The 25,513-nt window shown below is 42.9% G+C and overlaps 1 protein-coding gene across 9 annotated transcripts in view; it reads right to left on the minus strand.

Annotated features, from left to right (window-relative positions):
* KLHL3 (kelch like family member 3) overlaps positions 1 to 25,513 on the minus strand; it is a 302,089-nt gene that overhangs the window by 19,820 nt on the left and 256,756 nt on the right. For all 9 annotated transcript variants that reach the window (XM_047729680.1, XM_047729681.1, XM_047729682.1 and 6 more), the window contains 4 exons: positions 20,425 to 20,541; positions 16,113 to 16,262; positions 846 to 963; positions 250 to 447 (listed from right to left, as the gene is read on the minus strand). In XM_047729680.1, the coding sequence (XP_047585636.1) occupies positions 250 to 447; positions 846 to 963; positions 16,113 to 16,262; positions 20,425 to 20,541 (583 nt within the window). The remainder of the gene's footprint in view (positions 1 to 249; positions 448 to 845; positions 964 to 16,112; positions 16,263 to 20,424; positions 20,542 to 25,513) is intronic.

The raw sequence follows: 25,513 nt of genomic DNA on the forward strand, positions 1-25,513 counted from the left end.
GAAAAGACCTCTTCTGAGTGCAGGATCCTTCCCAGAGTCCTAGAAATGATAGCATGTGGGCAGTTATGTATTCTGTGTGTAGGAAGGCCTGGCTCTGGCAAGCAAGGTAGATGAGGTAGAAGGAGTATGCTACGAAGGAAGGAGCTATGGATGGACAGAAGGTTGGCCCAAGAACTGGCTGAGCAAACCAGGGTTGCACTGAGGGCTTGTCCCAGGCTGGGAGGAGTGGGGGCCACATCCCAGACCTACCAGTACTGCCATCAAAGCCCCCCACAGCGTAGAGCAGGTCATTGAGCACGGCCGCACCCAGAGTGCTCCGGCGCTCCTGCATGCTGGCGATGGACGTCCACTGATCCTTCACGCCATCATACACATCCACTGTCCGCACACGCAGCGAGCCATTAAATCCGCCCACAGCATACACGTGACCAGCCATGAACACCACACCTGAGGCACAGGAAACCAAGAAAACAAGTTCATCTTAAGTGGCCGATCGCTCATGCAGTGACAATGAGCGACAATGGGGGAGCCAGACGGTCCCATGAATAAGTCACCACAGACAGTGATCTCTAACTTCACAGAACCGGAAGTCATCATGGGGCTCACTGGATTTCTATTCATATACGTTTTTCCAATGTTGTGTGATTCAAGCAAATACTTGACCTGGCATACACACACACGTAAGAACCGACCCCAGAAGGGGCAGCCAGAAATTGGGCAAGTGGAGAAGGAAGAGGAAGAGAGTCTGTAATGCGCAGATGTTTGTGGAAACAAGAAGCAAGGGAGGATTTCCGGCAGTAAGCTGGGGAAAGGCAGGCTGCAAGACGACAGATGGTGCCGCTCACCTGCTCTGCATCTCCTGGAGGGAAGCTCAGCAATCTGGTCCCACCGGTCCTCTTCGAAGTCATAGCATTCCACGCTGCGGATCGCCTTGGGGGCCTGGCCACCAACCACAATCATGACCTCCAGAAAGACAAACAGACATTAGCTGGGTCTCCCCAGCTAATGGATATTTGTGTGATCAATCCCTGGTCCTTGGACATGCCAACTGCCTGGGGTCCACCAGTGACCTGACATGCCACCTTACAGAGTTACATACATGGAGATGCTACCCCCAAATCACCAACAAACAGGACGATTCAAGAAATTTGGCAAGGACATCTTGCCACAGAAACACCATCATGACGTCTACACTTCCTACATACCTATGCTCTGGGCTATGCTGGTGGTACGTGTAGATACTCAGGGCATGATCTACAATCTTGCTGACCTCAAGGATTTGGGCTAAGGGGATGAAATTTTGTATCAAAACAAAATATTCCAAATATATATCAAAACTTGAATCTATTTTGGAATACAATACAGAATTTGGTTATGTTTTTAAGAGAAGATTACTTCAGAAGTATTTCTGAATACACAGACTACAGGGAGCACTTATTCGTTAAAGTTTGGGGCAAAACTGTGAAAAACGGCTTTGGAGAAGTGACCCCAAAAATGTATGTAACTGATGATTTTCTGAAAAATAGTGCTAGCAATACTGCTCCCACAAGTATGACAGTAGCTAACACTGCCGGTCACCGTGTGAGGTATTATCACTTACGTGTCACCATAACCCTGTGAGGGACAGATTATCCAAATTGACAGACAAAATTAAAGCTCAGAGAACACAAGTAAATTGCCCAAAGTTACACAGCAGAGAGCGGCAGAACAGAGACCAAAAACCAAGTCTACCTGACTTGGAGGTGAAGGCAGCCCCATCCGTCTCCTGCTCTAGAGACAGGGTCCCCACAAAGACAACTCACTATACCCATGTTTTTCAAACTGCAGGTCACATTTCATGAGTGGGTCATGAAATGAATTTTATGCCTTGCAACCAGCAAACTTTTCATAGAGTAGCACAGGAAGTACAGTAAGGGTGTTACTTCATGAAACATTTGTTGGGGTTATACACACATGTAGGTGTCTCCTGGATAACAATTTAAACATAATTCTTATTGTAGGGTATTGTCAGAAAAAGAAAGAAAAGAAAGAATGAAAACCACTGCTGCACCTCTATAAAAACGATAGCATTTAACTGTGGTATCTCTGTTGCTGTGACTTTTGTCTCACGTTATTCATCAATAAATAATAAAGTAGCCAAGTTAACAACAGTGTACACATTTTAATAAACTTGTGCAAATTCACGGTTGTCCCCATAAGGACGTCATGCTCACTGGCATTCCAAGATGCCTTCTTATGTGACAAGAAAGGAGTGGAAATCACAGGCAGCCCATCAGTAGGAGTCTCAGGACGTTCTCATTACCTGTAGCTTGTATTATTTACTCCAATGGTTCTCAGGCTTCAGTGTGCATCAGAATCACCTCGCAGGTGGTAAAGACACAAATTACCAGACCCCTGCCAGAGGTGCTGATTCAGCAGGTCTGGAGTGGAACAGAGAATGGGCATCCCTAACAAGTTCCTGGTTGAGGCGGATGCTGCTGTTCCAAGAGTCATACTTTGATAACTACTGATTTCACCCTTGGATTTGCAGGGATCAGCAGGGATTTGCTGATGTTCCATTAATAATTTCTGCCATTATGAATGACCATGGTACTTTCACTTCTCCACAACAAATGTTTGGGGAGAGCAATATCTATGTGAGTTCACAGGAGTACATGCCTCGGGTGACCAGCATCTACCCCAGGAGGCAGAACCAGGGCCAACAACTACTGCTCATCCACCATTTATGCCCCAAGATTCAAGAACCAGGCTCACCCACTGCCCACATGAGTGGTCACAGCCATCTGTGGTCAAATGTGGGTATCCAATGTTAAAAAACTCAGAAGTCAGTTCTGACTTCTGGAACATTCCAAAGGATCCCAGGACAAGCAGTCCAAGCTTAGAGCTACTGCGACTGTTTCTGGAAATAAACATTCCACATTTGGCTCCCCGTGACACAGCTCAGAGGGTCTGCTGTCCTGTGCCAGGAGTGGCCTTTTCAGACAAAAGCTGAATTCGACACTACTTCCTTTCTTAGACAAGCATCCATGAACAGTTTGAGGGGGATGTTAATAGACACAGCCCCTTGGCAAACTCAGACAATGCCCACCTTACTCCTCCGGGGCCCAGGGACTTGCCGCACATTCTTAAACATGCCTCAAATGTGCACTGTCCTGGTTTTGAGTTGGTAAGGCTAAAATGAAGGCACAATTCTGTGACGATTTTCTATGGTATCTGGTTTTGGGGACTCAGTAAGAACAAAACCAGGTTCTAGTTTTTTCTGAAATGACCTCAGGCACTCTACAGCCTCTGTCCCCTCTCCATGAAATATCCTTCCCCCAGTCTGGATCCCTCTGTTCTAACACATGCTTGTCTTTCAGCTCTTAGTTGACCAAGTATCACCCCCTCCAAAAGGACCTCTCTGCTCTCACATCTGAGTTACTATCCCTTCTCTGAGATCACACATACCCTGGGTTCTCTCATTAAAACTGCTCCACACTGTGTTGTAACTGCCTGGCTACCTTGTCTCTCTGGCGAGATGGTGAACCTTGCCAGGACAGAAAGTGTATCTGCCTCAGTCACCAAGATAATCTTAGGGCCTAACAGTGCCAGGTAAAAGGAGGACTCAGATATTTGGAATAAGGAACAAATGAATGGTTAGTACCATATGCAAAAAGCCAAACAAAAAAATACAGAGTTAAATGGAAGAATATACACAGTCCAGAATGTCACTTTCTGGGGTTAGGATATGTTGGATACCAGATTACAATTCTGGAGACAGAATTTGAGAGGAAAAAAATACATAAAATGAGAAAAAGACTTTTCCCCATCTTTTCATTCAACCACCAGAAGAAAGATTGCTTATTCTTTGTACAAGTTAAGAGGCTTCTTCTGTAAGTAAAATTTTAAAAAATAAAGTTTTAAAAAATAAAATAAAGGAAATAAACAAAGCTTTCAAGGAACCTCACCATGACCCAGAAACCATCCTATGATAGGAGTATGGAGGTATAGTCATATTGGAGAAAATCCAGTACTCATCTCTGAGAATTTTCAGTCACACAGAAACAGTATTATACAAATGCAAACACTTCAATGGTAAGGTAAAACCTGAGTAGAAAGACAAGAGTAATACAGAGCAAGGTTTTGAAAATAAACTTGCTTTGGAGCTCATAAAGGCACTGTTGAGACATGGCTTTTAATGTTCAAAACGTGCACAATAATCTGGGAAGTGTAATTATAAGATTTTGTGGGGTAGGACCACTGGTTTCTGAGGATGTGGAGGTAGCTCAAGGCACGGGGAGGAGAAGGTGTATTTTCTGCTTCTTTCACAGGCCTAAGAAATCCAGTTTCTATGGCAGGCCTTACTAGAAGCCATCACACAAGGAACACTATACTCGTTGCATAATTGTGCAGAGTAAAAGAAATAAATTTCCTATCTTGAATACTAACGGATGGCTGTTTCCATAGATACCTGATCTTAGCAACCAATTAGACAAAAAGGAGTACTCCCTCAAGTCTACATGCATGACATCTCTGAAATTATAAACCTCTAGCTACTTCGGAAGACCATAAGATGTCAGGGCATGAAGACACTTCGACACATTCTCTCCTGCAAGCCCTCATTTTACATTTCCAGAAAAACTCGGGCCCAGGATGTTTCACAGGCATATTTCTTTCTTTCCCCCACACCCTTAAGTCCCAATTTACTAAAAACTTATAATGTCAATAATGGAAACTACTGAATCCAATCAGTTTAATGATTGCTACTTTTAACAGGTGTCCCTTAAGGTAACTCTGAGTAAGAACTACCAGGTGTCATACTGGCATCACAATGAAGAACTGGTTCTGGGCTAACAGTTATGTTACACCAAACATAATTTACTCCTGTTCAAGAACTGTAGTGTACTTGGCAGTCTGGCAGCACACCACAGGGTCCTAACCCCAAGTCTCAAGAGCTACGGTGTTGAAAGCTGCAGAAGCTCTGGTGGATGGAGAACTCCGGTTGACAGATCACAGGTGAGCCAGACTCAACTATGGGTGGCAAGGCTGTTGGACAAGCCCCAAGGGAAACTCTCATTTTGGAAAGTCAAATGGCCATTTATTGTAGGGAGCTTTAGTGAGACCATGGAAAGACTACCTGATTCCTTAGGAAGGAAATTTCACTCCCAGCCTAACAAGGTGGTTTTAAAATAAATATATAAGTCTATCTCCCTCCATGGAGGATTTAGACTCCAGCACTGCGCCTAGGGAAGCGAAGGCATGTGAGTCACAGTACGATGACCACTCTGGGTAAGAGCCATGAGGTCCCTGGTACCCGAGACCAGTCAGGGACAGATGCAATAGGGGAACAGAGCAGAGCTTTCTGGCTCACCTGTCAGTCATGACCCTAACTTCTGAGTCATTAGACTCTTCACTATGGTGAGAGGAATGATCTGGGCTCTGTAAACTTTTTTTCATCAGGCAAGAGTGGAGGGTGTGTCCAAACTCTCTTCCATGACCGGTGAGCTGGGCAGAAGGCAGGCCCAGCCAGTCGGTCCCTCGGGCCAGGGCAGGAAGCGAGAGTCTCTCTTACCCTGGTGCGTGGGGCCGCAGGGCTAACACCAATTCATCCGAAGGAGCATGTCGAGGTCGAGGCAGAAGACTTGTCCCAGCAGGTTCCTGAGCAACAGGTGCTCAAGGCAAGAACGGACAGCCAAAGTGCAGAGACAGTGGGAGGTGGAGAACCAGCAATGTGAGAGCCAAACCCAGGGAAGGAAGGAGGAGTGGGAATATGGACTTGGGAGTCAGACACATCTGGGCTCAGCTATCAGCCCAGTCACCACACAGCTGTATGACTGTGGCCAAGACATTTAATCTTGCCAAACCCACTTTCATTACCTGTATTATCAGGATAGTAGCATGTTTCTCTCACGGGTGTCAGGAGTCTTCAAGGACACCAAGCACGTAGCACAGAGCTCACACTAAATGTTAGCTTCTATTATTCAGTCGACACCAGCATCATGACTATTGTTTAAAGCAGTTGTAAAATACAGACTCCCCATAAGTGGTAGAAAAAGACACTTAGGACCTGTAACCAGCCGAGTGAGTACCACTAATTCCAAGGTGATCATGGGGCTTTTTCAGGACCCCAGGGTGTTTTCCTGGTGTGCTCTGGATCCATCTGAAGGATCACAATGGAAGAGAAGCAGTGCCCACCCAGGAGCCTGGCCCAACTAAGAAGTCACCCTACCCAGCCTGCCAGGAGCCTTGTTTCCAATGCCATCTATTGAAAGCAGGACAGCCCAGTTCAGGAGGAAGTCGCCTACCTCTGGCCCAAATCGCTTTTCAGTGTCATTTTTAAAGAGCTGAATAAAGATGTCACTTGAACCGAAATGACAGTGAAAAGTGCCAGGCTCAGTACATCTCCAAAGGTTCATTTGCATCTTGCTGGGACCTCATTTCTCTGCTGCCATCTGTGGAAGAGGGTAACGTAGGAGTGTTTTGAGAGACTGGGAGACAGCCTCTGGTTGTCCATGGCAACCCAGACTCAGGGAAGTGCTGGGTGGTGAATGTGTGGGAGCCCAGATGATGCTATTAGCTGTTCCGGCTTGAATGTGTCAGTATGATCTGTGCATATATGGCTCAGGAAAAAATACTCTCATTAGCCCCTACAGCTATCTCCAGGCAGAGTCCTATTTCTTTCAGGGAGCGGGCTTGGCTGGCAAACAGGTTCGCTGATGAGAATTGCTGAAGACAGTTCAAATCTCTCGCCACTGCTGTGTTTCTCAAAGTGTGCTCTGTCAGAAAACCTATCTGGATTGAGTTCATGAAAGCCCAAAATACTAGCCTGCCCTTCCAATTCCTGTGGCTGTTCCTTCAACTAGTCCAATTATCTCCCTACTTTTCTTCCTCTACTTATTTGGAGATATACCTATTTATATTTATATTTATATTTTTTTTAAAGTAAACTCCACACCCAGCATGGAGCTTGAATTCATGGGACTTGAACTCATGCCCTGAGATCAAGACTTGACCTGAGATCAAAAGTCAGACTCGTAATTGACGAAGCCGCCCAGGTGCCCCACCCACCCATATTTCTACTTTACTTTCTCATGGGACTTCTTAAAAGTCCCCAGAGGGCAGGAATCAAGTTTCTTTCCACACAGTACCCAGCAAAAATGCTTTTGTGAAATAGGGAGGCTCTATAATAGAAAAGCTCAACCTACAGTGTCTGGAGTCAGTCCTTCTGGGCTCTAGAATGTCAGCTCAGCTATTTATTAGCTGTGCTTTGAAGATATGTAACAAATTACATATGTACATATGTTACATATGTAACACCCCTCCACTTGGGACATGGAGCTTACTCCTCCCTTCCCTTGAGGGTGGGCTGGACTTATGGACTTGCACCCAGCAGGTAAAATATAGCAGATACAATGTCCCATCACTTGGAGAACAGGTCTTAAAAGACTACAGATTCTGTCTTGGGCAGGCTCTCTGCCTGGCCTCCTGTAGAATCTCTCACCCTGAGGGAAACCAGTTTCCATGTTCTGAGCACACTCAGGCAGCTTATGGAGAGGCCCAGAGGGTAAGGAAAGGAGGCCTACAAGCAACTCCAACAGTGAACTCAAAATCAGGTACCCCCACCTCACAACTCCAAACAAGCCTTGAGATGACCGCAATCCTAGCTAAGAGCTCAACTCCAACTTCACAAGAGGCCCTGAGCCAGGATGACCCAACAGAGCCAATCTGGGACTCCTGCCCATGGAAACTGTGAGATAATAAACACTAAATGTGTTAAACCACAAAAGTTAGGGTAATTTGTAATGCAGATATACATAACTAATACATAATGAGTAGGTGACATAACCCAAGATCCAATTTCCGCATGTGCAGAATGGGGATAATTATATTTATGTAAATCCTGAGCTAATAAATGGACATCACTTAGCCCAGGGATTGACACATTCTGAGGGCTCACATTTGGGAGATTATCATTATTATCTGCTGTTATCACTATTGTGGAGTTAGTATTGTGTAGTGGTCAAAAAGTACAGGCTTTGCAGACCTGGATCCGAGTCCTCACAGGGCCACTTAGTTGTGGAGCCCTGGGCAAGTTATTCCATTCCACTGAATCTCCAACATGGAGTTTCTTCCAACATTAGAACTTTTATGAGGATAAAATAATGTATATAAAGTGCTTTGTCTAAAACGTAAGGAAATCCTATTTAAATGATCCTAAAATTATCCTTGGGTGATAAGGACAGTAACCCAAGGAAGCAACAGAGTACCAAGTACAACTTACTCTATAAGTGGTCACCCAAGGTGGTAAGCTAGCCCTCCTCTCCTGCAGTCATGTAAACCAGTTTCTGGATGTTCACTCTCAGAGACATCCCTTTGACCTTGGAGATTGCTCAGGCGTCAGCTCCGGCAGAAAGCTTTCTCTAAGCCCTTACCCCTCTCCACGCTCCCTGAGTGTCCTGCCTATACCTCCACTGTGGCACTTACATGGTCCACTCTAATTGTCCTTTGACGTCTGTCTCCCTTCCCAAGTCTGGAGCACTGTGGAGAAGGGACCAGTTCTCATGAGGTTCTGTGGCTCTAGCACCAAGCCCAGCGCCTGGTAATCAGTGACTTCTCAATGGAAGTAGGGTGAAAGAGTGAATTAATAAATTAATAAGTTAAAAATTAATTAATTAATTAATAAGTTAATGCATACATGATGGTTTATTACTTTACTGAGGGTGTTATTTTTTTTTTTTTTTCATCTAAATTCTTCACCACCTAACTCCCCAGGAACAACAGGAACAACAGGAACAACAACTGGATTCATTTGATAGTGGACCTGTGGGCTGAGCCAAATGTCCTAGGGTCAATCTACATTAGTGATCAAAGGAGAATATGAAGTAGGGGATAAATCCTCACTACATCCATGCAAAAACAAGTATGAATACTGACAGGATTAGAAAACAACTAGGGGTGATAGAAAAGGTCGGTAATAAATCTCTATGAGGTTATTTCTTCTTTAGAATTACATCTCTTGGGGCACCTGGTAGCTCAGCTGGTTAAACATCTAACTCTTGGTTTGGTCTCAGGTCATGATCTCAGGGTCATGGGATCAAGCCCTGAGTTGGGCTCTCTACTCAGTGTGGAGTCTGCTTGAGATTCTTTCCCTCTCCCTCTGCCACTCCCCCAGTCATTCTCTCTCTCTCTCTCTCTCTCTCAAATAAATAAACAAAATCTTAAAATAAAAAGAAAAAAATAAATAAAAATTTAAAAATATCCTTTTCAGGGCTCCTGGCTAGATCAGCTGGTAGGGCATGCAACTTTTAATCTCAGGGTTGTAAGTCTGAGCTCCACATTGGGTATAGAGTTTACTTCAAAATAAAATCTTTTTTAAAAAAGTTGTCATGCATGCAACTATCATATGATCTCCCTGATATGAGGGAGAGGAGATGCAACATGGGGGGTTAAGGGGGTAGGAGAAGAGTAAATGAAACAAGATGGGATTGGGAGGGAGACAAACCATAAGTGACTCTTAATCTCACAAAACAAACTGAGGGTTGATGGGGGGAGGGGGGTTGGGAGAGGGGGGGTGGGGTTATGGATATTGGGGAGGGTATGTGCTATGGTGAGTGCTGTGAAGTGTGTAAACCTGGCGATTCGCAGACCTGTACCCCTGGGGATAAAAATATATGTTTATAAAAAATAAAATTTAGGGGCGCCTGGGTGGCTCAGTGGGTTAAGGCCTCTGCCTTCGGCTCAGGTCATGATCCCAGGGTCCTGGGATCGAGCCCCGCATCGGGCTCTCTGCTCAGCGGGGAGCCTGCTTCCTTTCCGTTCTCTGCCTGCCTCTCTGCCTACCTGTGATCTCTGTCTGTTAAATAAATAAAATCTTTTAAAAAAATAAAAAAATAAAAAATAAAATAAAATAAAAAGTTGTCATGCATGAAGGAGATATATATATATATATATATGTGTATATATATATATACACATATATATATATACACATCCCTTTCATTTATGAAAACTTTAACTAATGCCCACCCTGTGCCAGACTCCAGGCTATGTACCAAGGACAGAGATGAGTAACACCTGCCAGCATGGAACGTATAGTTTAGTGAAGGAGGTAACACCCTAGAAGAGAACCCTGAATACCTCCCTGAAGTGTCAGCCCAGGGTATATGGTCACCTTCTGGAACTACTGCCCCTGCTTTTCAGAAAACAACGAAGCCATCACCAACCTGACCTCCCCTCCATTAAATGTCTTTCTCATCAACTGTATTTCTACATAGTAACACTAAACTATTAGAAACTGGACTTTGAAAGAAAACTTTTATAAGAGCCTCAAAAACTGTGAAATACTATGTATTTATTTAGGAATAAATCTAACAAAAGACCTGCAAGATCCATGCACTGAGAACTAAAAACGTTGCCAAGAGAAATTAAAGAAGACAAAAATAAATAGGGCTATACAGTGTGATTGCAGATCAGAAGATTAGTACAGCAGATCCCCCCAACTTATCCATGGCTTTGTTTTGTACCATTTCAGTCACCCATGAACAACCTTGATCCAGAAGCAGATGATCCTCCTTCAGACACATGGTCAGAAAGTCAACAGCAGCCTATGTCATTCACCTCACTTCATCTCACCTAATAGGTATTTTATCATCTCTCATCATCACAAGAAAAAGGGTGAGTCAGTACAATAAGATATTTTCAGAGAAAGAAACCATGTATATATGTAACTTTCATTACAGTATATTGTTATGATTGCTCTATTTTATCCCTAATTATTGCTACTAATCTCTTACTGTGCTCAATAAATAAAGTTTATCTGAAGTATTCATGTATAGGAAGAAAATAATATGTATAGGGTTCAGTACTATCCATGGTTTCAGCCGTCCACTGGGTATCTTGGAATATATCCTCCCAGGACAAGAGGGGACTACTGTATTGTTAATATGTGAATTCCCCCCTAATTCATCCTAAAAATTTAACACAATCCCTATCCAAGCCTTTTTTATAGAAATAGGCAAGTTGATTTTAAAAGATAAATGAACATGCAAAGTACCTAGAATAGGAAAAACAACTCTGAAGAATAAAACTGGAGGGCTCATACTACCTGATTTCAAGACTTACTATAGAGCTGGTAATCAAAGCAACATGGTATTGATATAAAGACAGGCAAATAGATAAAAGGAACAGAAGAGTATCCAGATATAGACCAACACATATGCAGTCGATTATTTACAACAAAGATACCAAATCCACTCAATGGAGAAAGGAGAATCTTTCTAGTAAATGCTGTGGAAAAAACTGGACATTCAAATACAAAACCTTGACCCTTACATCACACACAATATTACAAAGAAATCTCAAAATAGATCATAGACCCAAATGTAAAACCTAAAACTTTAAAAAGTATAGTAGAAAAACCTTGGTGATCTTACATTATGCCAAGATTTTCTTAGATAAAACACAAAATATATCAATCATAACAGATAAAAATTTGACAAAATTTAAAACTTCTGCTCTCCCAAAGATACTTTTAAGAAAATAAAAAGACAAGATACAGGTTGGGAAAAAATATTCGCAAAATACAATTTTGCTAACAGACTTACATCCACAATATACAAAGGACTCTTAGAAATCAGTAAGAATAAAATAACCCAATTTTTTTAAAGGGAAGAAAATTTGAACAGACTTCACCAGAGAAGATACAGAGACAGTAAATAAGCACATGAAAAGATGTCCAACATCATTAGTTATTAGAGAAATGTAAATTAAAACCACACTGAGATACACCTATCCCTACTACAGTGGCAAAATTTTTTTAAAAACAGGTAATACAAGTAGTGGTAAGGCTGTGGAGTAACTGGAACTTTTATACATTGCTAATGGGAATACATAAAGGTACAGCTGTCTCGAAAAACAGTTCAGCAATTTCTTATAAAGTTAAACATATACTTACCATACAACCCAGCAATCCTATTCCTAGGTATTTACCCAAGAGAAATTAAAACATAAGTCCACACAGGGATCTGTAAGTGAATGTTCAAACAGCTTTATTTTTAATAGCCAAAAATGGACACCCAAATGTCCATCAACGGGTGAAATGGATAAACAAATTATGGTACATCCATACAATGGAATATTACTCAGCAATGGAAAGGAATGAACTCTTTATACATGCAACAACACAGATGAATCTCAACAGCATTATGCTAAAAGAAAGAAGGCAAGCTCAAAAGGCTACATATGGCATTGATTTCATTTATATAACAACCTAGCAAAGACAAAGCTGTAAGGACAGAAATCAGATCAGTAGTTGCCAAGGCTTAGGGGTAGAAGAAGGGGCTTGACTATAGAGCAGCACAAGGGAATTTTTTGTGGAGTACTTAAAATATTCTGTATTTTGATTAGGATGGTAATTAAATAATGATATACATTTGCCAAAATTCATCATATTGTATCCCTAAAAAGAGTGAATTTTATTGTGTATAAATTATACCTTAATAAAACTGAAATTACAAGAAAATAATCTGGGACATTGATAATGGGGAAAACTGTGCATGTGTAGGGACAGAAGGTATATGGGAAATCTCTCGACCTGGCCCTCAATTTTGGTGTGAACCTAAAACTGCTCTAAAAATATAAAGTGTTACTTTGAAAATAAAAGGTAGTAAATGTATTAGAAATGCATCTCTTCAGGAGATGAATGGGATGTTACAGGGTTCAGTTAAAGGAGATTTTGATATTAAAAAAAATAAAAGAAAAGGATCTTTTTCATCTGCCACCAAAACCTGAAAACCTGTCCCTGGGAGGCAATCTGGTATAAGAGAAAAAGCACAGACTTTGGAGTGGAACAGATCTGGGCTTAAACCCCAGCTCTGCACTTACTAGCTATGTAACTGGGCAGGTCACTTAACCTGTCTGAGTAAATTTAGTAAAGTAGGGATATGAAGAGTAATGTCCTAATATTATAATGATTTAATGAGATAATGTACCACCTGATAATACTCAAAGTGATAGTTTCCCTCAGCATACCCCACTCCTCAAACCCACATTGGGGATCCCCTCATAATTTAAGTGCCCCAACAATGGTGACAGAGTAGAGTTTGAGAAGGAGGTTGGAAAACATAATCCTAAACCATTCAAGGATTAAAGTTGCGGGGACAATGAGGCAAAGAGCAGTGATGTCTTTTTTTAAAATCCCTTCAACAGATTCATTCACAAGAAGTCTTGGTTCTGGTTGCCTGCAGATGTCTATATGTCCTAGAACCTAAACACTTTCATTCTGAAAAGAGTGGTTCCTAAGGAGTAGAGATGACAGAGGGACAACTGTGGCCTCATGAAAGAGGGATGGGTGTTTCACGACCACAAATCCATGACCTGGAAAGGGAGGGGTGGTCTCAGTAGGCTGAGTGGGGACTCAGGCACAAACTTGGCTTTGATTTTTAAAACAGTCTTCTTATAATTATGTGTGGTAAAAGCTAGATGTGGAATCTAGAAAAGGAAAGGTCACTAGGTATGGTCTCCACACAGAGAAACCAGGCTAGCTCTGCACCATTTCCTTAGCTTCAGAACCCACTCCCCAGGAAAAGATGTCAGTAACCTGATAGAAGAGAAGAACCTCCTTTTCCAAAGAAAAATGTCACAAAGACAGGCAAAAATGCCAGCCAAGAACCTGGCACAGAAGCAGCCTCCTCCACAAAGAATAACACTGAACCTCAGAATCAGTATTCTCAAGATGCCAATATTCAAGCTTGTGGAAATTTAGGTCCTAATAAAGGTGTATTCAGACTAATGGAGGCGGGGGAGAGAGATTAGTCAATAAAATAACTTTGGGGCAAATGGCTCATCATTTGTCATACAAATAAAGCTGGATTCTTGCCCTCACTCCTTACACTAAAATAAATTCTAAGTGCATCAAAGATTTGAATGTAAAACAGAAATCATTAAAGTACTTGTAGAAAACATGGGAGTCTTTTTTTTTTTTTTTTAATCTCAGAGCAGAGAAAACATTTCTAAGCAGACTGTAAAACCTAAGCTCTAAAGAAAAAGACCAATTTGACTACTTAAAATTGCTTTTGGGAATTCAAAAAAAAATGTTTTAAGTAAGTTTAGAGGCAAAATACAAACTAAGAAAAAAATACTGGAAATAGATACCAAAGGCCTAACCTCTTCAAAATAAAAAGAACCCTTAAAGACCATTCATAAAAAATATATAGTCCAATAGAAAAACAGGCAAAGGACATCATGAAAATTCCCCCAAAGAGAAATACAGGGGCCATAAACATAGGAAGCCTAGATCAGTCTCACTCACAATGAAAGAAATGTAAACTAAAACAAGATGCCATCTTTTAAGGGATATTTGACAAAGAAATGTTTACAAGATAAAAAAAAAAAAATGGAGATTTTTAGAAGGCCCATCCACAGAGGGCAGTTAAATAAATTATGGCACATAAATATAATTAAATATCATGTACCTATTATAATTTAAATGCTGATTTCACTCATACTGATAACAATGAAAGCAGTCTGTTGAGTAGGTGATAAACAATGATTTCAATTTATGGAGCAAGATTCCATTTACCTAAAAGGGTACATTTCTATCCATTTATGAATAGGCTCACAGAGATATGTCTGGAAGAAAACTCACTAAGGGAACAGCAGTGATTGCCCCTGGGTGGACAAGTTACAGGTGAATTTTACTGTACCTCAAAAATGCAGTACCTTTTTAATAGTCTACAATGAGCATATATTTCTATAATTGAAGTTATTTTCATTTGGAAAATATGGAGTAGTTTCAATGCAATACTTCAGTAAAATAAAACCAAAGTGTCAACATGCAATAAGGCAAATGGACAGCAGGACCCAGGCCCTTGCCCTGCATCTTCCCCTTCTGACCTGCACGAGGTAGCGGGAAGCAGATAGGTAGGTATGTATGTAGGCTGGGGTTTACAAAGATGAAACCAGGTGCAGGATGGTATAGGTTCACAGAACAGGTTTGGAGGGGTAAAAGACTCAGTTCAAACCCAGGTTCTACTACAGTGGCTGTGTGGACCTGGGGCAAGTCACTTCATCATCTCTCTGACCTCCAGTTTCCTCTGTATAGAGCTAGGATCCCTGCCTCCCCCAGGCAGGGCTGTTGGGAGGATTACAAAAGATACACGTGTGAGACCCTCAGCTTACTGCCTGACACAAAACAGCCCTCAGGAAAGGTGGGCAGCCTGCCTTCTTACCTGGGATATATATATAACCTTTGTTCCCCTCGAACTCACTAAATTCTCCATGACCCAGAGTCACAGAGCAGAGTGGAGAGAGGAATGACAGATCTCAGAGAATCCAAACATCTGGTCTTGGACAACATGCTCCTCTAGCACTTTGAAAACCTTTCTGGAAGCGGCCTGCAAGGAGTGTGCAGCCAGCCACAAAGGAGGAGGAGGACAAAGCAAAGGTCTAAACATTTCCCTGGGGCTGCCTGCTGTGCAGTCGATGAGCCGATGAGCCGGCACAACTCACTCCCATCTGCTCCCTTTTCCTCCTGGGGTGGCTGGGACCTGAGAGGTCAGGACGTTAGGCTCCTAGACAGCCTACTGGAATGCCAAACTGGGAAGGCCTTAGAAACCAGCTAGTGCAGGGGCTTTCATGCTGCAGATGAAGGACAGGAGAACCAGAGAGGGGAAGGGCCTTGCAAGGAACGGAAGCAGCCAGTACACATCTGTCGGCCCTAAGTGTTCAGGACTCAGCAGTGAAAGAAAAAAACCAGACTAGAACTACTCTGATGCAAATAACGGCCCAGAAAGAGGACTGGTAGGACCATCACTAGGAGCCACCCAGCCATAACTCTGCTTCCAAAAGAAACAGAACCTAGATCAAAGAAAGAGGTGAGAGGAAAGAGCTCTTAAGTTATTCTCAAAACTCCCTGGTGACTCTGGAGGTTACCTGGAAATTCTTAGGAAAGGAAGACCATGGAAAAGAGAGGTACCAGCAGATTCAAAAGGAACCAGCAGACTCTATCTCTTAAGTCATAAGTGCAACCAAGAAGCAGGGCAGCCATGGATGAGGAAAGACTTGGAGGCAGGAGCAGAAGGCCACTTGCCCAGAACACAGTCCCAGCAGCTGGCACTGGCTGAGCTGGGGCTTACCTTGGGAAGGCTGACTGGAGTCCTCGGCTTGGTCCTTGGGTTCTTAATCAAGAGCCTCTGATCCTGAGGGAGCAGATGGTATTTCATGGCCTCAATGAGGAAGTCCTTACAGGTGTTGTTATTCTTTATCAAAGCTTCTTCTTCAACCGTCTGGAGGTAACAACCCACAGGTAAGCCAGAAGCAGAGCCCAGCCTCATTCCCCAATCTGACCCCTCTCCCCTAGGTGAGTCATTCCTGAATTCCCACGCTCTTTTACCGCCCCCTACCACCTCATCTCAGACCCCAGAAGGAAGATCACAGACCTACAACTGAGTGCCTACCTCCTGTATTTCAAGAGCACAGTGGAGTAAGTGGTTACGTTCTGGCATCAAACAGACAGGGATATAACCTCACTGGCTAGGTCTGTCTGGTATGTTAGTTTATAGACTTAAATGGAATTATGCAAAACAAAGACAATTAGCTGTCCTGAAGGCTTCATCCCACATTCCTCCTGGTTTAAGTGCTTTACAATGTTTAGGGCAAACGGTCAGACATCTGAGAGGAGAGGGAGGGAAAGAGGAAGAGGGCAGGATCCCTCAGCCAACCTTTGGAGGCATGGAGTCAAACAAGGTGAGAGTCAAGAAGAACAGTTCATATCCATTTTCTTACAGTGAAGCCTCAGGGACAAAACTGGCCAACAAGGTGCTCTATAACAGAGTGGTGATACCAGAGCAGAAAGAATGTCCTGCACAGAAGTCCCATCTACTGACTGCATCTTGGACCCTATCTACGCTGGAACTATGGCTTCTTCACATACCACAGAGCTGTTGGCCTAAGCAGATGCTCAGCAGTATAAGCCAAAATATCTCATGACCAAGACCAAGGGTGAACCGATGCTGGTGCTCTGACACTCAAACCTCTGTCCTTTGGCCTAGATCAGATTTTCGTGTGGTGTATCTGTAAGGGGTAGTTTGGTCTTTGGAGGTCACCTCACAGTTTCTTTGCTGGAGTATTTATGAGCTAACAGGAGAGATCAGTTTCATTCAAGAGCTAACAAAGATGGAATGTCTCCTGGTTGGACAGCCCAGTGCTACACTCTGGGGGAAAAAAAAAAGATAAACAAGACAAGGATTCTGACTTTGAGGCACTCAAGTCCAGTCAGAGAAGGAGAGGGGCCTCCCCACCTCAATCACCTCAGCCCTCAAGCTAGTCGCGCACAAAGCGTGACTAGCCTCACTGGTAACTAGGAACCGAAATATGGCCAGGCCATCACCTGCCAGGCAGCACTGGAGCTGGCAGGAAAGGAAGGACTGGCATGATTTAGCCTCTGTCAGCACTGGGCACCTCTTTTGCCAGAAGTGATCCTCAGGAACACTCCATTTGGGGGAATTTTTCCCCACTCGCCCTACCCCCACTGAGGGACTGACCCAGATTGAGACAAATTGTAAGCTTTTAGGGTCAGTTAAAACAAATTTAAAAGGGTGAGAGAGTATCTCTTTTCTTTTTAAGATTTTATTTATTCGAGAGAAAGGGAGAGAGAAAAAGAGAGAGAGCATGAACAAGTGGAAGAGCAGAGAGGGTGGGAGAGAGACAAGCCGACTCCCCACTCAGTGTGGAGCCTAACACAGGGCTCAGTCCCACAACCCTGAGATCATGACCTGAGCAGAAACCAAGAGTCGGAAACTCAACTGACTGAGCCACCCACGTGCCCCCGAGAGAAGATACCTTCCAAAGCTTGGATAGAAAGCAAAATGCATAAACAGTGGGGCGCCTGGGTGGCTCAGTGGGTTAAGCCTGTGCCTTGGGCTCAGGTCATGATCTCAGGGTCCTGGGATCGAGCCCCACATCGGGCTCTCTGCTCAGCAGGGAGCCTGCTTCCCCTCTCTCTCTGCCTGCTTCTCTGCCTACTTGTGATCTCTGTCTGTCTAATAAATAAATAAAATCTTAAAAAAAAAAAGAAATGCATAAACAGCTACTTCTCCCAAAGAATGCATTCAGCTTGAATGAAAAGATTCTCCAAAAAGTTAATGCTTCACCACACAGAGTTTCAATCTGGGGTGACAAGAAAGTTTTAAGAATGGATATAGTGATGGTTGTACAGCATGACAAATACAATTAGTACATTGAATTTACACTTTAAAATGGTCAAAATGATGAAGCATATATATATACATACATATATATATGTGTATATATATATCACAATTTTTAAAAGTTTTTAGATGTAACATGTTACACACTTCTACATACCTAAATATTTCAAAATATTTAGTAAAGCCTAATAAGTGTTAGTGGATAAAAACAAACAAACAAAAACACCTTCCCCAAAAATCAGTGTTGGTGCAGGTCTGCCCAGGGCTCTCCCTGTGTCCTCCCCCACCAAGATTGACCACCTGCAGCAGGTTATACTGGCCTGAAGTTTCAAGGTCAAATGAGTGTTAATGAAACATCCTTTTCCAGAGGTGTTCTAAAAAGAGTACTTTGGAAAGGTGGGGGTGGGGGAAGGGTCCCACACAACAGTGCTCATGCCCATTGCTTCCGACCCCCTTCTTCTCCAGATCTAAACCCTACTTTGCCATCATAACCTAAGAACTATTTTCTAGTATCTTTAAGTTTCAGTGGTGGACAGATGGAGGTCATGACCAAGGGTTTCTAATGTCTCTTCAGTTTTCCCTGGAACTCAGGTCCACAGATAACCCTTCCTGTGGAAGTGATGCTGTGCTGGAGGCCAGACGTCTACCTCTGCCTTTGGTCAGTTTCTCACAAGACATGAGGTTTGATTCTGACCCTGGGAGCTCAGGCCAGTTCAGTCCCTCTGCTTAGGGAACCTTTCCTACAGGAAGGAGATGCTGCCACCAGGGGGCAGTAGTACCATCCAAAGTGTAAAACACAGGGCCCATAGAAGGACTGGGGCTAGTGTATGGCTCAGCACCTGGAATAGGACAGAGGTTCAGAGATTCAGAGAACATCTCACTGACCCATTAGACCAACATTAATAATTAATAATTAATAATGTTGACCCATTAGGTCAACAGCGTCCCAAGATGATGATTTTACAAGCATTTGTGAGGATACCCTACTTTCCCGCTATTCCCAATAGCATCTTTGGTCATCACGTTGGTAGACATATCAGCTAGCATTCACTCACAGTGTTGCAGTCTTTATGTGGATCATCTCATTCTATCCCCAAACAATCCTATAAGCGCAGGTGTTATTTTTACCAGATGAGAAGACTGAGATTGAGAAAGGTTGAGCACTTGCCCAGTGTTAGATGCCTGGGAAGTGACAGAGCTAGGCCACTGGGTTGCTAAATTAGATCTATCATATCCTTGCTTCACACCTTCCATTCCTTCCAGAAACTTCCTGGAAACAGAAGAGGGTTGGCCTACTGCCTTGGTGTTCTGTTTTGTTCATATATTTAAGTTTCACCCTCTGCCCACTTACAAGATTATCTAAAGCCAATAGATCAAAAGAACAGAGAGTATTAAAGGTGACAGCCCTCCTGGTGAAAGGCAGGGGCTTCTGGGTCAGCAGATGTGGATTTGAATCCTGACCCTGCCTTCTTCTGCCAAATAATTCTTGGCCTCCATAAACCTCAAGGCCCAGACCTATAAAAAGAGGGTTATTTAACTTTGCCTCACAGGGTTATTACAAGGATTAAATATGTGACACTGCAGGGGCCCCCCCATAATTCTTCATTTTTCTTTCCTCCTCAGAGGAAGTGGAAGCAATATGTATCCCAGGAACCTGTGAGGAGCTGGTTTTTGCAGTCCTGAACTGGGCTCCAAGATGCCTACCGTGAAGGTAAAGAGAACACAGCAACATGGAAATGACCCTTCTTGCTTAGGTCCCCTACAGTAAAAGTGGCTGACTTCCAGAGAACATTTCTTATGCCCAGCTCCATGCTAAACACCTGACTTGCATATTTACAACTCCTCTGGTCCTCACAACAGTCCTGCAGGGTTCTCATATAATATCCCTTCTATCAAAGAAGAAACTAAGGCTTGAAGAGTTAAATAAAAACTCAAAGCTAACAAGTAGTGGAGCAGGAACTAAACCCTAAGTGTCTTATTCTCAAACCTACACTCTTAAACCTCACTCTACCATCTGACAGAACATTGCATGTCAATTATACTTCAATAATAAAAATTTAAAAAAAAAAAAAAGACCCTTAGACTACCATGATTCCCCTTAGGCCAGTGGGTTGGTGCTCTCAACCTGTACAAAAGAGCCATAAAACTCCTCAACTGCCCCATACAACCAGGCTGACCTCTGCTATTCTGAGAAGCCTGGGGAAGCAGGAAAGCCCTTGGTTCTTCACACAGCACTCACCTGGACCAGGTAATCCCTTGGTAAGAGGGGAAGACGGACATGTTCCATCAGTTTTGCCATGTGCTCTAAACGGGTTTCTTTCTCATAATTGATCCATGAAATCACAGCTTCAAATACCTACAAAGAAAACCAACACAGGTAACTGTAACAGAGAGAAGACCTTCCAAACAATTTCCTCATTCCGGGGGGGTGGGAAGGAAGTCCAATGTCCAAATCATCCACAAAGGTGGTTAACCTAAGGTTCAATGTTTACAATAAACGAAAAATGGAAAGAATTTGTCTTCTACCTGACGTCAGAGTGATATCACACACACACAGGTTATAATAAATCTGCGCCCCCAAACACAGAATCACCAAGGTTCGCAGCAAAATAACTATCAGGTCTCATGGTTATTTAAAGATAGAAATACAAAGCAGGGACTCTGAACCAAATTTTATAAAGACTACACAGAAGACCAGAAGCCTTGGGAGCAAGCCTATCATGCCCCTCGCCCCCCACATCCCTCACCCCCAACATCCCTCTCCTCATTCATGTCCCAAGTGTGGCTAATGCAGAATCAAGACAGTAAGAATATCATCTGCCCAAAAGCTGGCTGTGAAATGGTGAGTATGTCAGCAAATGACAGAGAATTTCTCTGTCAAAAACTTCACCTTGGCTTAACCTCTCCCTTGAGGAGAGATTTCATTTCTCTACAAATGAAAATCGGGCTTGGAACCAAAAAGTAGGCTCTCGGGTTTGGATCTCCACCATGCTTAAGAAGAAGCCCACTGTCTGCCACCATATACACACAGACGGATAAAATTCAATGTTGATAAGCCTGCAGGGAAGCCGGCACTATTTCTGGAAACTTAATTAACACAGCTTTTTAAGAGAGGAGGGAAGAATTTGGCAATATCAATCAAATTTGTCAATGTGCACATTCTTTGACCTAGAAATACCACTTCTAGGATCTAGCCTACAAAAAATACTCACAAAGGTGGTGCTCACAAAAGAATTTGCATGCCAGGATGTTTGCTGCAGCATTTTTGTAAAAAATAGAAAGGGAAACAACCTAATGCTGACTAGTGGAGAAATTATTTAACTACTATGCATACTATGGGATATTTTCAGCTGGTGGAAAGAATAAAACAAAACAACTTCTTGTGCCAAAAACCAAGAAAGTACCCAAAGGTTAAGATGGACATGGAGCCAACAAGTGGGACTTTCGTTGCCAATATCTGGGACAAAACATCAAAGAGAATAATGACAAAATCAGGTTAGTGCTTCTTGGTGAAGTGGGTTGGGGAGAATGGGGAGGTGACAAAGGAAACTTTTTGGGAGAATGGATATGTTCTAGATCTTGACAAGGTGGAAGTTACAAGTACATATGCATTTGTGAAACTGATTAGTCTGTACACATAGTATCTGTACGTTTCACGGTGCCCAACTCATAACTCAGTGTGAAACATTCATAGAGGGGCATCTGGCTGGCTTAGTTGGTAGAGCATGTGACTCTTGATCACAGGATTGTGAGTTCCAGCCCCACATTGAACATGGAACCTACTTAAATAATTAAATAAAATGATACATTCTCAGAATGAAAGAAAAATATAGTAACAGATCATAACACGATGAACAAAAAAGAATCCATGAATCCAGAGAATACATTTAAAAATGTGCAAAGGGCTCTCCTTCACAGACAAATACCAGCAAATAAAGGTAGAGGGAATGACAGCAAAAAAATATCATTTTGCGACCATCAATATAACTCCTTATTCAGAAAAATTCATCAGGGGATGCTCAAATCACTGCATGAAAATTGGCTGGGGAACAGGATAGTTTTCAAAGTATCACGTCGTGGATAACTTACTAACTACTTGGTGGCAGGGGCAGGAACAGCTACTAATGTGGAAATCTGACAGATACCACCTTGAGCAAGTGACCTAAGTTAGTACCACCAATAACAGGACAAACTAATCTTCCCGATCTTGACTTAATGGGAAAGGACACAGCATCCCCTAAAGTAGTTTCTTCCTAAAATGTTTAACCTGAATCTTATACTAAGGAAATAATCAGATAACTCCATCTTTGGAACATTCTGCAATTCTGCAAGACTGCTGACCTGAATTCTTCAAACCATTAAAATTATAAGAGACCAAAAAAAAAAAAAAGAGAGAGAGAGAGAGATAGTTCTAGATTAAGGGGATTTAGAGACATGGGAACTAAATGCAATGTATGATCCTTCACTGGATCATGGATTTAAAAGAAACAGCCATAAAGGACTGTTTTGAGACTGTTAGGAATTTTGAATGCTGACTATGTATTAGCTAATATCATTTGTATTAGCATTAAATTTCTTTGGTATGATAATGGTTTTATGGCTTAAAAAAATAATTTCCTTGTTTTTAGGAGGTACATACTCAAATACTAGGGATGAAGTGTTATCATGTCTCCAATTTACTGTCAAATGGTTCAGCAAAATAAAAGTTCAAATACGTGGAGAGAGAAATAAGGCAAATGAAGCAAATGTTAACTGGTGAATCTAGGTTAAGAGTATATGAATGTGCATGCTTTCAAACTTTAATGTAGGCTTGAAATTTTTCAAAATGAAAATCAGAGAGGAGATGAAAAGAAATTCTAAGAAAAGGAAAATATGACAACAAAATTTACCATATGGTGTGAAGTCGAAATGAAAGCTAACTCCCAGGGGTTGGGAAAAAAATCTCTACAATTTTTCTAAACTTAAAAATAGTTTTGTAGGTACTGACATGTTAATGATGCTTTGGCCCTATTTCCTAAACATAAACTTAAATCAGGCTGGGTATACTCAAAATAGGAAAAGAATCAATCAGAAAGGGAAGAGAAAAGAATGGAATGGAACAGAAAGAAAGGAGCACTATCCCTGGACAGTTCGCTCTCAGTTCTGTAAAAAATAACTTCTATATGCACAGACATAAACATTCACATGTCATGGAAATCCTCGCTGTCTGGTTTTGTTTTGTTTTGTTTTGTTTTTTTAATTATTCGCCCCCCCTAGAGCTTTATCCCTCACCCTCACAGCAGCAGTTTGTGAATCATTACTGTTGCTTCCACCAGCCTTGCAGATCTGTGAGAACATGGACCTGGTCTTATTTAATGGCAAATAATACATACTCAAAGATTCTAATGAATGAATGGACACATGAGTTCAGAATAAGCACATAGGGAAGCAGTGGAAGCTGTCCGGGCTGGGGAAAAGGGGGCTGGAATCAAAGCAGGAACCAAAGGAAGAGGGAGAAGTCAGACCATGCTGGATTAGGTGGTGGGCAACCACAGTCCGGTTCTGCCTCGCGATCCACTTTCTTCTGCTCGAATTTACTGGACTGGGAGCTTCTGCAAGCCACCTAGCACAATGCTGGACACAGAGCAGGCGGCCAGGTGACAAATCTCTACTGACGAATGAACTGCAAGTCCTCGAGGAGGTGAGATTTCCTGATGATGCCCTTCCCCATCAACCAGCTTCATCTTTGTCTTTGTTATAAAAGCTAAAAAGCAAGCTGAGTCTAGTAAAGTCGATATTTAACCTTATCTTTATTTTTGGCCTGACTTGCCTAGCTGGTTCCGCTCAGTTGCACCATCTACCTACTCAGCTGTGAAAGCCACAGTTCTCGCCAACCACGGTGACCTTCTCAGTAGCTAGAGAAGGCCACGTGTTTTCTTGAGGTTCCTTGCTTAGAAAATAAACAAGCCAATAAACTTTCAACTAGCTCTAGCCTTTAGTGTGCCTAAAATGGTTCCCAAGAGTGCCTCCTGTGAAGGGACTGGCCAATGCAATGGGGGCAACGTATAACAGCAGTAGGAGCCAGTGTTTACCGCACGCCCAGCCCAGCGCCATGCTCTTCGCTCTTCGGGGACACTGGCAGCCTGGACTCCCGGGAGAGCCCAGGGAACAGATCCTCTGAACCCACATTAAATGACTCTCCCAAGCCCAGAGCCACAAATTAGCAGGGATGGGGTCCCCCGCAGACCCAACACCAGCCCTCATGCTCTTACCCACGGCTCTCAGCAGCCTGTCAGGGCCTACGGCAGTGGCTGGCCAACTACAGCCCACAGGCCACGTTCAGCCTGCCACCTGTTTTCATAAATAAAATTTTACTGGAACACAGCTACACTCACTCATTTACATATTGTCTGGGACTGCTTTCACGTTCTAACAGTGGCACTGATTCGAGACTCTCTGGCCTGCAAAGCCTAAAATGTTTACTCTCTGGTGCTTTAGAGGAAAAGGGTATCAACTCCGGGTCTATGAAATCCAAGCAGAAACCCTGTGGCTCTGATCACAGGGCAGGGTGATGTCTACTCAGATGAAAACACCTTCTGTGGATCCCATGAGGAAATCAGCTTCCACAAGGCACGTTGAGGGTTTTACTTTTCAACAAAGAAAGAGCATCATTTCCTCACTGCTTTATATTCCAAAACCAATCTCTTGAGCACTACAAGGTTGCTAGGTGCGAAAAGGGTGGGGAAAACTAAACTTTACAGCTCCTGGCTCCCCATGCTTCCACTTCCGATGTAAGCAGAAGCCTTGGCCAGGACCCCCAGATGAAGCTGACCCCCTCTGCCCTCCCCACCTCCAGTGAGGTAGGTAGCCATGCCCCATTGTACTTGCACCCACGGAGGGGAGTGCAGAGCACTGGGGCACTTACATCTGCTTTCAAAACTGTTCTGAAAATCAAGAAGCAGGGTCATATGTTAAAAATAGGCAGGGTGGGGCGCCTGGGTGGCTCAGTGGGTTAAGCCGCTGCCTTCGGCTCAGGTCATGATCTCAGGGTCCTGGGATCGAGTCCCGCATCGGGCTCTCTGCTCAGCAGGGAGCCTGCTTCCCTCTCTCTCTATGCCTGCCTCTCTGCCTACTTGTGATCTCTCTCTGTCAAATAAATAAATAAAATCTTAAAAAAAAAAAAAAATAGGCAGGGTGATGTCTTGGCAAGGGAAAAGGTCCAGTTGAGGGTGATTCATGGCAAAGCATAGGATGGAGGAAAAGAAGCCAGTTTTGACAAGATCAGGGGAAAAACTAGGTTCCTGCACATGGACTTAATTTGTTACTCAAGATTTGAGAAAGGCTAATTT

This window comes from Lutra lutra, chromosome 5 (genome assembly GCF_902655055.1).
Source record: "Lutra lutra chromosome 5, mLutLut1.2, whole genome shotgun sequence".
NCBI lineage: Eukaryota > Metazoa > Chordata > Mammalia > Carnivora > Mustelidae > Lutra > Lutra lutra.